This window comes from Xenopus laevis, chromosome 6S (assembly GCF_017654675.1).
Source record: "Xenopus laevis strain J_2021 chromosome 6S, Xenopus_laevis_v10.1, whole genome shotgun sequence".
Classification (NCBI taxonomy): Eukaryota; Metazoa; Chordata; class Amphibia; order Anura; family Pipidae; genus Xenopus; species Xenopus laevis.
In genome coordinates, this window is record NC_054382.1 from 7277602 (window position 1) to 7293888 (window position 16287).

Below are 16287 nucleotides of genomic sequence, written 5' to 3' on the forward strand. Positions count from 1 at the left end.
CCATGAGCTCTGTAGAGCTTACTCTGCACCGATACACGAGCAAACTCTTAAGGGCAATTTCAGGGATAACTAACTATACGGGGGGGGGGGTAGCAGTGAGGGGGGACTACCTAGGGTAGAATGTAGGGACTTTTCTTATTAAGGGGTTTATTTCTTCTTTAAAGGGTGCGTTTATATTGCTTAATTTGCAAACTGGTCACATAAAAAATGAAATCCAATTGCAAATTGTCTCAGAATATCTCTCTCTACATCATACTAACAGTTAACTCAAATTTGAACAACCCCTTTAAAATCTGGTCCATATGCTGCAGGAGAGATTTGCCACACAAGGGGGCGCTGCTTCTAAAGAGGTTTATTTACTGGTAACACAAGTGCAAAGAGCTATAAGTCACATACAATTGTGTCCAGGCTCAGAGTAGATTTCCTGGGTAGGACTTTCTTTCTGCAATGCCCAGTTTTAGGTGGTACAGCAACTGAAAGACCAATACTTAAATGCTGGTTCAACTTTATATTAAATTTTAATATCTTCTAGAGCAGTGATCCCCAACCAGTAGCTCTTGAGTAACATGTTGCTCTCCAACCGCTTGGATGTTGCTCCCAGTGGCCTCAAAGCAGGAGCTTATTTTTGAATTCCAGGCTTGGAGGCAAGTTTTGGTTTCATAAAAACCAGATGTACTGCCAAACAGAGTCTCAATGTAGGTTGACAATCCATAGGGGCTACCAAATAGCCAATCACAGCACTTATTTGGCACCCCAAGAACATTTTTCATGCTAGTGTTGCTCTCCAATGCCTTTTACTACTGAATGTTGCTCACGGGTTCAAAAGGTTGGGGATCCATGTTCTAGAGTGTCCTATTCCTAGCAAGTTTAATACCAAACCAGAGAGCTGCCTACCAAGTAACTGAAAAATCACAAAACATAAAAAAATGAAGGCCAATTGCAAATCATTTTAGGATATCAATATCTACCTCATATTAAAAGCCAATTCTAAGTGTTAACAACCCCTTTAAGAAGTGGATAGCTGGCTGCTTCTACAGGAAGAAGTTGTCAGGAGAAAGAAAGGCTGCTCTGATGTTCTTCTGCTTAGGAAAACAATTAGAAACATTTCTCAAATCTTTCCTAAGCAGAAGAACATCAGAGCAGCCTCTTTCTTTCTCCTGACAACTTCTTCCTTGACTACTTGCTGGTCAGACTGGTGGGAAACTGACCAGCAGGTGGCGCTGTTGTAACACAATTCATTCATATTAACAGTACATGTATCCCTTAATATCTTGGAATTAAAAATAAATAAATAATGAATGTACATTGCAATAGTGCTTAGAATAGCCACGTCATCAATTTTATATTCACTTGTTTTACCGGTTTACTTATCCTTTAACATTTTAGCCATTCACTCCCTATAGAGCAGTTACCGTAAATCTCACAGCAGGGACAGAGGAATTAGGGACTTATTGACAGTAATGTGCTCTAATTAGATAATTGATTTACTGATAATCAGATCCCTGTGACAGGCGCTCATGGACAGTCAGATGGTTCAGTAATGGACTTACTGGAGCCAATGATGAAGTTCAGGCAGAGCTCAATTAGGCGCACACAGTCACTCATATATTAGCATGCAGTGGTCCTATATATTTCAGTAACATGGATATATAAGACTTAATCTGGAGGGTTGCGGTTGGACACCCCACTATATATCTGTGATATATCTATCTTATAGAACCTGTGCTTAAAGGGACAGTATACCCCTTTTCAACATCAGCTGAATGAATTGGGCTTGCACAGAACATACTTTTTGCCTCTTGTTTTAATTAAGAAATATCTATAGTTTCTGTTATTTCTGACACTGAACAAGAATATGAAGCCAGATTCTCTTTATCACTTTCTGCCACTTCTGGTCGCAAAGAATTTCAAATAGCTGATAAAAAACCTATTACCAGTCCTCTGAGAAGCCCCTAACAATGAGCTGTGAAAGGCTGCTGCGTACAAAAGGGAGCAGTCTGTTTGTTTGTTTGTCTAAAGGCAGATAATGAACTCTGAACTAATCGCCTTGTTTATTTGGGTAGGACTTCACGAACGATTCCGGAGCTAGCTGACGCGCTATCTAAGTGATAGAATTGTTGCATGGCGTCGCATCGTTGATCCGACGTGACACGACTGTCGGATGACAACGCAACGCGTCTGCATCCAACAGTTGTGTCGTGTCGGATCGCACCAGAATCATTCGTGTAGTCCTACCCTAAAGGAAAGGGAAGATGAGTTCTGCAAACACAACTTTCAAACTTGTACTTAATTATAACGGCAAAAAGAAATTAAAAATATGGATTTTTTAAAAATGAAAATAGGTGGAATGTTATTTTAACAAAAGCCCGATTTAATGTACTAATTTTTTAGCAAACGTGTTTTGAGGTGTATACTGTCTCTTCAAGGCCAACTCTTTGCATGATTTGGCCACTGCACTTGCCCTTCAGCCAATTGCGATTCAGCCTTTAGGGATCTTACTGACGAGCGTTTTTACCTGCGCTCCCCTGCGTTCCGTTTTTCTGCGTTCAGCCACAGGGGAGCGCAGGAATAGACACATTACATTTTTTCCAATGGGGCTGTACTCACACAGGCGCGTGTAGGCACGGAACGCAGGTTGAGACACAACATGCTGCATTTTTCCTGCGTTCGGCGCCTACACGCGCCTGTGTGAGTACAGCCCCATTGGAAAAATGTAATGCGTCTATTCCTGCGCTCAGGCAGCTGAACGCAGAAAAATGGAACGCAGGGGAGCGCAGGTAAAAACGCTCGTCAGTAAGAGCCCTTAGCGTGACATCATATAGACTGAAACTGGACACATCCACCCATCACTCACTGTAGCACCTGCCAAATTTGGGAATGTACCAGTTTGGTACAAATTAGAATTTAATTACAAGAAGGGGCACACCCTGCAACTCAGCTCATTGGTCAATGGTTCCCGCTCGTTGCCATTTAGGGTTAGTGCACACGAGGAGATTCGGGGAGATTTTGTCGCCTGGCTACTAATCACCTCTTCTTCTGGGCGACAATCTCCCCAAACTGCCTTTGCGTATCTTTCCATCCACTATGATGAAAAGTCGCCTGCGCTAAGGCACACGCGGAGATGCGTTTTCCGAAGTCGCCCGAAGTTGCCTCACGAGGTGAGAGAAGTAGAGGTAGAAACATACCCTAATAGATAGAACCAGACACTAATACCGATTATGTTCAGCTTGGTGCTGCCTGGAAGGGACACTCAATGGAATGATCTGTGGAATATTCTGGTACCATTCCAGCACTGTGACATCTCTATTCCCCATAGTCATCTGTGTTCCCAACACTCATGATTAAAATGCCATAACTTTCCTTAAGCGGAATCAGAAACAACACAGACTGTTCTTCCCCAAGTCTTTAGCTCGGCTTTATAAAGCACAAGCGCCACCCAAAATATGAAGGGAATAAACTCTATTTCCGAAACAAAACAAATTGTTAAAGGGGTGGCTCGCTTTTAAGTTAACTTTTAGTTTGTCCTTTTCCTAGCAACTTCGCAATTGGTTGTCATCGTTTTTAAAAAATTTTTTTAATTATTTGCCTTCCGACTTTTCAACTGGGGGGGGGGTTCACTGACCCCAGCGGTTTAAAAAAAAAGCGAATGTTTTGTAAGCTTACAATTTTGTTGTTACTTTTTAATCCTTATCCTATTCATATGCCAGTCTCTTATTGAAACCACCACCTGGTTGCTAAGGTAAACAAGACCCTAGCAACCAGAAAGTTGCTGAAATTCTGACATGGAGAGCTGCTAAACAGGAAAACGACATAAAATAATTAATAAATAAATAAAACCAATTGCAAATTGTTGCAGAATGTCAATGTCTATGTTAATTTAAAGGTGAACAACCCCTGGAATGGAACCCAAAAATCTATGTTTTATGTGCCCAAAATCTGCTAAGATATATGGACAGCTAATATTCTACATCTACATAAGCCCATAATGAGCCATAGTGTATATATTAGAGCCCAGTGCAGGATACAGTGAGACTCAGCGGGAGTAGTCCCTACAGGTGCTGCTCTATCAGGAGCCAAGTATTCCATTTTGTGCAACAAAACCAAAAATATGCCCGGAACTTACACTGCTGGGTAACACAAACACACCATCAATGCAAGTCAACACAAATATTTTTACAGTCTTTTTATTTTTATTCAGTCCCTCTCCTATTCATATTCCAGTCTCGTATTCAAATCAGTGCATGGTTGCTAGGGTAATGGACCCTACCAACCTGATTGCTAAAATTGCAAACTGGAGAGCTGCTAAATAAAAAGCTAAATAAAATCAAACACCACAAATAATAAAAAATGAAAACCAATTGCAAATTGTCTCAGAATATGACTCTCTACATCAGTGATCCCCAACCAGTAGCTCGCGAGCAACATGTTGCTCTCCAACCCCTTGAATGTTGCTCTCTGTGTCCTCAGAGCAGATGCTTATTTTTGAATTCCAGGCTTGGAAGCAAGTTTTAATTGCATAAAAATTAAGTATAGTACCAAGTAGAGCCTCTTGTAGGCTTCCAGTCCACATAGGGGCAACCAAATGGCCAATCACAGCCCTTATTTGGCACCCCAAGGGACTATTTTATGCTTTTGTTGCTCTCCATCTCTTTTTACATTTGAATGTGGCTCACGGGTAAAAAAAGGTTGGGGACCCCTGCTCTACATCATACTAAAAGTAAGTTTGAAGGTGAACGACCCCTTTAAAGGAGAACTAAACCCTAAAAACTAATATGGCTAAAAAAATTAGCTTCCCCTGCAATATAAGCTGATGCTACAGGTTTGCTGATTATTAAATTCTGATGCTAATTGCACTGGTTTCTGTGCTGCCATGTAGTAATTATGTGTATTAATTACTAATCAGCCTTATATTGTGACATTTCTATTCTATGTGTACTGTATATTGTGAGTGGGTCCCTAAGCTCAGTAAGTGACAGCAGCACAGAGCATGTGCAGTGAATCAGCAGAAAAGAAGATGGGGAGCTACTGGGGCATCTTTGGAGACACAGATCTTTACTGCTTAAGGGCTGTGGTTGCCTTGGGCTGGTACAGAAGCACAAAATACAACATTTCTAGCTACATCTTTAGTTAGGCTTTAGTTCTCCTTTAAATGTGAACAATTTTACATTTATAATTGATATCTGTTCTATCATCTGTAACTATCTAGGGCTTGTAGAAACAGATCTATATGCCCCACCAGTTCCATGTGAATTATGCCTTCTGTAGATAAAAGCAGACTCTATAGACACATAGGTGTGGGGTCGGCATGGGTTCAGTTAGGAATATAAAACTGCTGGAGGCCTGGCGGCACATCTGAATCTATTTATACTGGGTGTGTACTTTGACTTTATAATTATCAGGCTGAATTACCAGTTATTTTGCTGTGTGTGCAAGTAAGTATAAGCTCTACTGGGTTTTTAGCCCACACCCATCCTTCATGCATATATTTTAGCTGCATGTTGTCCCTCGGTTGATTTAGTATCAACATTCCCAGGCTATATCTGCCCGGTTAGAATATATTCAAAATACAGTAACTAAAGCCCCTCACTGTATTTGTATTAGGGCAAAAATCCCACAAAAACAGCAGAAAACAAGCAGCTTATGTTACAGTTGCTGGTCTTAACTTATTACAGTGGGAAACTGCCTGTGTAGAGTGCAAGCTCCTGATGTACATTTGCAAACTGGTTTAGTTAGAAGGCAGAATTTATTTGGGATAAGTGGTACAGGTAATGGATCTGTTATGCGGAAACCCGATATCCAGAAGGCTCTGAATTATGGAATGGCCGTGTCCCATAAATTCCTTTATAATGAAATATTAATAATTATATTATAACGAAATAATAGTTTTTAAAATTGATTTCCTTTTTCTCTGTAATAATAAAACAGTAACTTGTACTTGATCCCAACTAAGGTATAATTAATCCTTATTGGGAGCAAAACCAGCCTATTGGGTTTATTTAATGTTTACATGATTTTCTAGTAGATTTAAGGCATGAAGATACAAATTACGGAAAGATCCGTTATCCAGAAAACCCGGGTCCCGAGCATTCTGGATAATAGGTCCAACCTATTATTCAGAAAGCTCTGAATTACGGAATAGCCATCTCCCATTGACTCCACTATAAGCAAATAATTCAAATTTATAAAAATGATTCCCTTTTTCTGTGTAATAATAAAACAGTCGCTTGTACTTGATCCCAACTAAGACATAATTAATCCTTATTGGAGACAAAACCATTCTATTAGGTTTAAAGTTTAAAGGATTAGTATTAGTAGACTTAAAATATGGGGATACAAATTACAGAAAGATCCCTTATCTAAAAAACCAAAGGTCCAGCGCATTCTGGATAACAGGTCCCATACCTGTATATATAAGTGGTTTGGATAAAGACAGAAGCAGCCTATGTAAGTAAGTGGTTCCTAAAAAATTGAATACATAATAAAATAAAAAATTGAGAACCAATTCAAATCCAATTTTTTGTTCAGTTCCACCAAACAGGTTATACTAATTTATTTCCATGCTGAGATATTGTGTAATTATTGCTTAATACCATAACACTCCCCACTAGATCACTTGCTTCCCCTCCCCATTATATTCATTTCTATGTCTTTATGGGAACACCGATGCATTTGCACACAATTAAGCTGTAAGTATCCATTGGCAGATCGGAAACCCGTTATCCAGAAAGCCCAGATTTACAGAAAAGGCCATAGACTCCATTTTATTGAAATATTCCACATTTGTCTGTGTAATAATAAAACAGTAGCTTGTACTTGATCCCAACTAAGATATAATTAATCTTTATTTGAAGCAAAACCAACCTATTGGGTTTATTTCATGTTTATATGATTTTCTAGTAGATCCCAACTACAGAAAGATCCTTTATCCAGAAAGCCCCAGGTCCAGAGCATTCTGGATAACAGGTCCTGTACCTGTACCTTGTTCTTCCCAACTAAGATATAATTAATCCTTATTGGAAGCAAGACCAGCCTATTTGGGTTTATTTAATGCCTACGTGAATTTTTAATAGACTTAAGATATGAAGATCCCAATTACAGAAAGATCCTTTATCCAGAAAGCCCCAGGTCCAGAGCATTCTGGATAACAGGTCCTGTAACTGTACTTTGTTCTTCCCAACTAAGATATAATTAATCCTTATTGGAAGCAAGAACAGCCTATTTGGGTTTATCTAATGCCTACGTGATTTTTTAATAGACTTAAGATATGAAGATCCCAATTACAGAAAGATCTTTTATCCAGAAAGCCCCAGGTCCAGAGCATTCTGGATAACAGGTCCTGTACCTGTACCTTGTTCTTCCCAACTAAGATATAATTAGTCCTTATTGGAAGCAAGACCAGCCTATTGGGTTTATCTAATGTCTACGTGATTTTCTAGTAGACTTAAGATATGAGGTCCCAATTACAGAAAGATCCTTTATCCAGAAAGCCCCTGATCACGAGCATTCTGGGTAACAGGTCCCATACATGTACCTTGTACTTGATCCCAACTAAAAATGAATCCTTATTGGAAGCAAAACCAGCCTATTGGGTTTATTTCATGTTTACACAATGTTCTAGTAGAAGATGCAAATTATGGAAACATTCCTTATCCGGAAAAACCCAGGTCCTGATCATTCTGGATAACAGGTCCCGTACCTGTATAAAAATGACAGCCCTGTTGGTGTATTAGGGGATTCATTCTTGGAAACGTTAGCATTTTGCTGCCCAGGTTACACAACAACTTCTTTATGTGCCTTTAGTTATATACAAAACATCTATAATGTAACTTTCCAATATATATTCATAACACATTTTCAGTGATAAATGTATTTATTTGTAAATGTAAATGCAGAATTTGGGTATCCCTTTTCTCTGGTTCTGACTCTGGAAACAATGTCAGTTCTCCTCCAGGTCAATCACTAAGATTATTTATTCTACATTGTTTCAGGAGCCAGAACTAACAGTGCAGAGAATAGAGACAGCCAGACAGATGCTGCTTTCAATAGAAATGACAATTACAAATAAACCATTGATCCATGTCAATGAATATATATTGGAAACTTGCTTTTCTTTCCTTGTATAATGAGTCATTTTTGGGTGGAGTTCCACTTTGTAAAGAAATGACATGGCTTGAGACGAACAAATTATACTTTAAATTTAACTTTGGGTTTCTTTCAGATCCCACTTATAAAGTCTCCTGACTCCTGGGTAGAGAACAGAAGGGCTGTAATTTAGGGCAATTAGTCTGAACTTAAACCCACAGAGACAGTGATAATACACCGGAGCCAATGAGGAGAGGCCAATGGGACCCCGGGCGCTTAGTTCAGAGATTATTTAAAGACACTGATTATACATAAGGGCTTTAAACCAAAAATTGGAGAGGAGGATAACACTGCCCAAACAGACGAGAGGGAATAATGTACGATGGTGATACTGAAGGGAAACTGATTCTCTAATTCCTGGGAAATCACACTACAAATCTACCAAAATGACTGTAATCGTGGCCTTTAACTCTTCTGCTCTCACAGAAAATTTGGATTCCCATCACTATTCCCATGAATCTACAAAGTCAAGACACTCATATGATCCAGACCAACTTTAAACCAAGTCTAATCCGTATGATAGTGGGACTGTCCCATGTAAATATAAACATTGCCCGGTTTCTTAGCTATTAAATGGATATACAGATATCGCTGTGAAGTAACAGGGACTCAGGAGATTTTGAAAAAAAGGGCGGGGGAGCTTTCCCTGGTCCAGTAACCCATAGCAACCAAGTTTTGCTTGACACATATTACGCTGGCATGCTAAAAGATATATTGCTAATTCATTAAAGGGGATGTAAAACCTTCATGAATTTCTCTACTGAAGTCGAGCAAAAACAGTAGAGAATGAGACTTCCATGTACTCCATGTCGGCTGCTTTCATTTGGAAATGACTGTAGAATTTTGTCATCTTGTAATTTAACATGAGGAAACAGAACATACATGTGTGGTGCTAGGAAAACTATGACTAAAGGGGTGGTTCACTATTAATATGTCATAGAATGGACAATTCTAAGCAACTTTCAATTGGTCTTCATTATTTCTTTTTATAGTTTTTTTTAATTATTTGCCTTTTTTTTTCTAAAGCTTTCCAGTTTTCAGATGGAGTCACTGACCCCATCTAAAAAAAACCCAAATGCTCTGTAATATTGTTCTTGCTACTTTTAATTAGTCATCTTCAGGGTTGGACTGGGGGCCCCAGAGCCCTCCTCCATCCCATCCTGCCGCACTGCATCTGTGTGCGGCACCGCGTTTGTGCGCATCCGTGTGGCTCAGACTACGTGCAAAATTTTTTTGCTGCCATCTCCGACAAAGGGGTCGCACCATTAAGAAGCAGATCTGGGTGCGAATCCGACCCAGTCCGGCCTTGTACATCTTTCTATTCAGGCATCTCCTATTCATATTCCAGTCTCTTATTCAACTCAGTGCATGGTTACTAGGGTAATATGGACCCTAGCAACCAGATGGCTGAAACTGCAAACTGGAGAGCTGCTGAATAAAAAAAAAAGTATCAATAAGGCCTCTTACACATGGGTGGTTTTACCTGCGCTCCCCTACGTTGCGCTTTCTTCCGTTCAGCCGCAGGGGAGCGCAGGAGTAGACGTACTCAATTATTGTGAAGGGGGCTGTACTCACACAGACGCATGTAAGCGCCAAACGCAGGTGGGACGCAGTATGTTGCATTTCACCTGCGTTCGGCGCATACATGCGTCTGTGTGAGTACAGCCCCCTTGACAATAAGTGAGTGCGTCTACTCCTGCGCTCCCCTGCGGCTGAACGGAAGAAAGCGCAACGTAGGGGAGCGCAGGTAAAACCGCCCGTGTGTAAGAGCCCTTATAGAGTATTGTTTTTAGATGGGGTCAGTGACCTCCATATGAAAGCTGGAAAGCGTCAGAAAAAAAGGAAAATAATTTAAAAAAAAAACTATAACATATGAATAATAAATACCAATTGAACAGTTGCTTAGAATTGGCCATTCTATAACATACTAAAAGTTTAACTTAAAGGTGAACCGCCCCTTCAATCTGTCTCACTTGCACAGTTTTACCCGTGTTTTGAAAGCACAAAAATGGCAGTGTTGGGCCGCACCAATACAGACGCCTGTGTGTAAGAGCCCTTATGAGATTGGGTGGAGATCCCCTTTAACGTCAGAACATTGGAGTAATGGTGTTTCCTCCAATTTAACCCCATCTTTCTGGATGTGAGCTTATTAATGCAAGCAGATTTGTTAATAAAGGGGTAATAACGGGTTAATAAAGGGTTAATGCAGGCGAGATGAGGGTGTTTGTGTGACCAGCTTGTTTTGTTCTGACAGCTAAAGCTCAGCCGGTGCTGGGATTCCATGAGATGTTCCCAAAGCACATACTGGCAGCTGTACAAAGCCAGCCCTATCCTCAACATGTAGCCAAACAGGCCGGCTTCTGGCTCCACAGGAAGGGGCTGAAAGTTTTGCCCAGTGTTACCCTGGTTATAGGTCTGGCACTGGGAGTTTAAAGTTGCAATACATCAGGCACCAGACAGACCTAAGTAAAGCTGGGACAGTGCAATGAAACCTCTGTTATTCATGATTCAGCCTTCAGTTATTAGACTACATCTCCCAGCATCCTCCACAAAGGGTGGTAACACTTCTGCTAGACACAACTCCTTGCATACAGAAAAGGGAGTTGCACTCTTTATTGTTACCCTTTATTCACTACGTGCTTTTGTTACTTTTTATTCATTATGTGTAATTATGTTCCGCCGAATAATAGGCCAATTATACCGGGGAACATTGCAGCTTATAGAAGGCAATATGGGCTCCCAATAAATGACAGTTGCGTGCCCTCCCAGGAGATGTGACCCAAGCAAATTTGGAAGGCTCAGTGTCTCTATATGGGGGGGGGGTGGACTGAGATTTGGGAGCTAAGCACAGCCCTACACCAGGACATGATTCCCAATTACATTAATGAGTTACATATATATATATATATATTGCATAAAGATGGGGGCAATTATAGGACTGAATCCAATAGAGAATAGTCACAGGGCGCCCCTCTGGTCTAGTCTCAGGCAGTTGGGGAACATACAGCCCAACCACTGAGGAATTTTAGGGACAACAAACATGGGGCTGCTGAGAGTGCAACTGTCACCTGTCCCCTTTAAACAGGACACGCACTTTTTAATTGCTACAATGACTCAGTCGACTAGATCTGAACAGTGGCATTTAGCTCAGATTAAAGGGCAACTAGCCTTTACATTACATATTTTTTTCCTAAGGCATCTATAGAGAAACAGTTTTGGGTGGACTTACTGTTTTCATAGCAGTTGACGGTACCATTAGTTCCCATTCTGTAGGCAGAAGTGCAGAGTGTTGATGGTAGCAGTCAGCAGCAACAGGCAAATTCTGTAGGTGAGACAGCAGTGCAGCGCTCTCGCAGACACCCTGTCAGTCTTCCCTCTGCACTCTATTCCTAGCTGTGGGGCTTCTTGCTTGGGGCCCCAGACAATCCTCCTGGGTGAGCCAGCTGTGTGTGACTGTCAGTTGGTCCAGCGGGACAGTTTAGCTGAGAGTGTAGAACACACCCCGTGTATCCGATCCAGCCCTCTGATTGCTCACCCTGTGGCGCCTAGAGGAAATGTACAAGCCAGGAGTGCATGGGAGTCACACACTCTGCCCTCACTTGCACAAACACACACATACACAAACACACACAAACACACACACAAGCTGCTGCACTCCACTCACAACTCACTTTTTACCTGATTCTGAACATTTTGGGTGCATTTCCAAGGTTTTTATCATAAGCTATCTGTGAAAATAAATTTGAAGGAGAACTAAACCCTAAAATATCATATTTTATATACTGAACTTATTGCACCAGCCTAAAGTTGCCATACATCCCAACTGTCCCGTTTTTCCGCCGTTTTTGACAGCTCAACCCGCAGTCCCGGATTGTTACTGAAATGTCCTGACTTTCTCTTTTCTCTTTGATCTCCTGCACTGAACAGCCAGAAAAAGATACAAAGTTTCTAAAACTTAAAGAGATTAAACTCTTTTTTTTTACATTTATCATAATATTGCATTTGTAAGCTACTTATAACTTTGCCATAAAGTATTTGCCCAATGCTTTTACATTACCTGTCTGATGCCCCATGTTCCTCTATGAGGGGGCTGCCATATTTGTGCAGCAGGAGTCCATTAGCATTAGAAACTTTAACTGACAGGCTGAGTTGGGACAATCAAGTTGGCAAAACAGTCAGGTTTAGGAACTTCAACTCACAATTACTTACAAAAACAAACCTCTCAGCAATAAACGATCAATGTGACCTATAGGTAACTTTTAATGTACATTCATATTTTAAAAAGTAGTTTTTTAGTGTCAGTATCACTTTAATTGGCTTTTGACAGAGAGCCCAGATATATGTGGCAGGTGCACTTTGTCACTTTAGTAATAATTTAAGATAAGCAAAGACACAATTGTAACAATTTAAGATAAGCGGGTCTCTTGGGGAAACTGCGACTTGCAGCTTAAAGGGCAATTCACCTTCATTAGCAAAACTGTAACATAAAAACCACAGACATGTGTTCAAACTTTCATAACCTGTCAAATGGGAATTAGGGGGTGTGGTCACAGAAATTGGCATGCTCCGTGCTGAAAATTTTTTTTGTCCCTCTTTCTATTTCCAAAATGTCGGGAGGTATGTGCGGGTAACCAGGGTCGGACTGGACCACGGTGGGCACACCAGGGTCCAATATTCCGGACCCCCCGTGCACATGCATGAACGGTGGCTTGCCCCAAACACCGGTGCACACCATGCCTGCGCAAACGCCAGGACGCACCCCACTAACGCCGGAACGCCCCCAAAACCCAGCGCGCACCACACATGCATGAACGACAGTAGGCATCGAGCATACGTGCCTCGCTGGACATATTTTGGGACTCAGCAGCTTAAGGTCTGGGTTGGAGGAGGCCCATGGTTTTTCCCAGTGTCCCGCGGGCCCTGTCCGACACTGCAGGTAACCTTGTTTTACAGAAAATAATTACACGGACACCTTTTGAGCTCATCCCCATTCCCTTACAAAGAGTTGGTTGTGATTCAGTCTGGCACAGAACCATCAGGCAAGCCCAGCAATTCAAAACCTAAAATATTAGAATGATAACCGTACAGTCCCCCTGCAGGGGGGCCCAGGAGGTATAGGGGCCCCATGAAGCCCTAATATGAGCAATTTCAACATATATTGGTAAAACAGGGCAACCTCTGGATATGTTGAGGGACCTAAAATTAATTTTCTGTGTGCGGCTCAGCAGAGCAAATTCTCTCCCTTCTCCCAAAATTTCTTTATGGTCAGCAACTGCCCCATCTAGTGGCTATAAATATAATAACATGACCCCCTCTAGATTTTTTGTAAAATGTAAATTGCACAAACTGTGTTGTGTTTACATTTGCTCATTTCCTCTTATTGCCCCCGGAAGAGCTCTGATTTCTTTTCTCTGCCGAAACAGGAATTAATTTCATCAATGAAAGAGACTTAAACTATTCCAACATGTTATTATTTGCTTTGGATTTGAAATATTTGTTTTAGCTTGAAAATATCTGCATATTTTTTGTCTGAACTTTTTGAAACATACAGTATATTCACAATCACGATCCAACATAGACATAATTTTATGTTTCCCTTCTATACCTGCTCTGCTTTCCCACAGTCACACTCCCTTCCCAGAGACTATTATCTACTGTTACTATAGGCACCACCTCTCCCTACTATACCTGCTATCCCACAGTCACACTCCCTTCCCAGAGACTATTATCCACTGTTACTATAGGCACCATCTCTCCCTACTATACCTGCTATCCCACAGTCACACCTCCCTTCCCAGAGACTATTATCCCACTGTTACTATAGTTTACTATAGGCACCATCTCTCCCCTACTATACCTGCTATCCCACAGTCACACTCCCTTCCCCAGAGACTATTATCCACTGTTACTATAGAGCACCATCTCTCCCTACTATACCTGCTATCCCACAGTCCACACTCCCTTCCCAGAGACTATTATCCACTGTTACTATAGACACCATCTCTCCCTACTATACCTGGCTATCCCACAGCACACTCGATCCCAGAGACTACTTATCATGTACTATAGCACCATCTCTTCCCTACTATACACTTGCTATCCCACAGTCACACTCCCTTCCCAGAGACTATTATCCACTGTTACTATTAGGCACCATCTCTCCCTACTATAACCTGCTATCCCACAGTCACACTCCCTTCCCAGAGACTTATTATCCACTGTTACTATAGGCACCATCTCTCCCTACTATACCTGCTATCCCACAGTCACACTCCCTTCCCAGAGACTATTATCCCACTGTTACTATAGACACCATTTCTCCCTACTATACCTGCTATCCCACAGTCACACTCCCTTCCCAGAGACTATTATCCACTGTTACTATAGACACATCTCTCCCTACTATACCTGCTATCCCACAGTCACACTCCCTTCCCAGAGACTATTATCCACTGTTACTATAGGCACCATCTCTCCCTACTATACCTGCTATCCCACAGTCACACTCCCTTCCCAGAGACTATTATCCACTGTTACTATAGGCACCATCTCTCCCTACTATACCTGCTAAACCACAGACACAGCCCCTTCTTAGAGAGTATTACAGTGACACCTAGTGGCTAAGGACCATCTAGTGAGTGTAACAAAGTTTTCCGGCTGAGACTGAGTGACACAAGAGCTTACAGTTCACTACATGGAAAGAGAAGAGATGAATCTTTCCCAGACCAAAGCAGTTTGTCAGATAATATTTTATTAGCATTCTTTAAAGGAAATGTAATAAAAGGTGCAACATTTGGGTAGCACTAACTGGTCAGTTGTTTGAAAACATGCTTTTAAATGGTTGCTATGGGTTACTAGACCGGGGCAAAGTCACACCTTGTATTACAAAACACAGCATTCAGCAACCTGATATTTAAGACTTTCATTAACCTGGTACAACCTGCATTCTGTGTTCTACCCCCTGGGCCTGTTGTTTTTGATCTTTAGGAATAATTTAGCTTGTAAATATTTGGTCCCATATTTTCCATGGATGAATCAACTGGTCACACCCCAAATACCCCTGACCCATAGACAAACAGGGCATGTGCCATAGCTCATGGGATTAGTGCAATCACTGTGGCTCAGATATAAGGTTCCTTTATACAGAAGTGACAGTAGCCTCTTAGGCTGGCTATTAAATAGGGAAGTACCTGAGCCGCACTGAATGCACCCATTTAGTTTCTGGGGTCGGGGAATGCTGCACTACAAGCTGTCAAGGCGGGGGCCCATCACAGGGAGACACACACCATTCTCAATAGAATACTTTGCTTCTTGCAGACTTTGCAGCAGTGCGTATGACACGCAGATAAAGAACGTGGGCAGGTCCAGAAGATGCAGCAATAATCTTCCTTAAATATGTCCTGTGCCTGAATGAAAGCAAACCCCAAGAATAACTACAGTTTTACTTCTGTTTTTTAAAGGGCAGATGTACACTTTTTCCTTTGGTTTTATGTAATGGAAGAATTAAGATTGAAATCAATAATTATATCCTTTTGCTTCCATTTCTAGAAGGGCGTTACTGGTTTTGTATTGTGTTTTTGCATTGCCATTGTCTCACAGGCTGGCTAGTGACAATCATCTTTATTAAGGTTTGTAGCCCTCCATTTTGTTACCTTCACAAATAGAAGTCAGAAAAGGACAAGGACTGATAGCTTAGGGATACTACTGTGAAATCAGAAATCGAAAGGTTGACCTAATGAATGGGACAGTAATGGATTTTTCCACAGAAGGAACAACACCCAAGGTTTAAGTATAGTATGTGCAGGAACATCACATATGTTTGCTCATATATGCCATAAAACTATAACAGCATAGGTATTCCCTGTACTAAGCACAATTCAGCAGGAACAGTCCCTGAGTTTGCTCATAGTCTGTACAGAGAGATCCCATAAAACTATGGCAGCATAGGTATTCCCTGTACTAAGCACAATTCAGCAGGAACAGTCCCCTAAGTTTGCTCATAGTCTGTACAGAGAGATCCCATAAAACTATGGCAGCATAGGTATTCCCTGTACTAAGCACAATTCAGCAGGAACAGTCCCCTAAGTTTGCTCATAGTCTGTACAGAGAGATCCCATAAAACTATGGCAGCATAGGTATTCCCTG

The 16287-nt window shown here is 41.3% G+C and overlaps 1 protein-coding gene across 1 annotated transcript in view; it reads right to left on the bottom strand.

The window, feature by feature from the left end:
* The window catches only part of plcd1.S (phospholipase C delta 1 S homeolog), a 53901-nt gene extending 42310 nt beyond the window's left edge, over positions 1 to 11591 (bottom strand). Inside the window, exon 1 of the mRNA XM_018268984.2 lies at positions 11372 to 11591. Within this exon, the coding sequence (XP_018124473.1) occupies positions 11372 to 11408 (37 nt within the window). The 5' untranslated portion in view covers positions 11409 to 11591. The remainder of the gene's footprint in view (positions 1 to 11371) is intronic.
* Positions 11592 to 16287: the final 4696 nt, after the last annotated feature.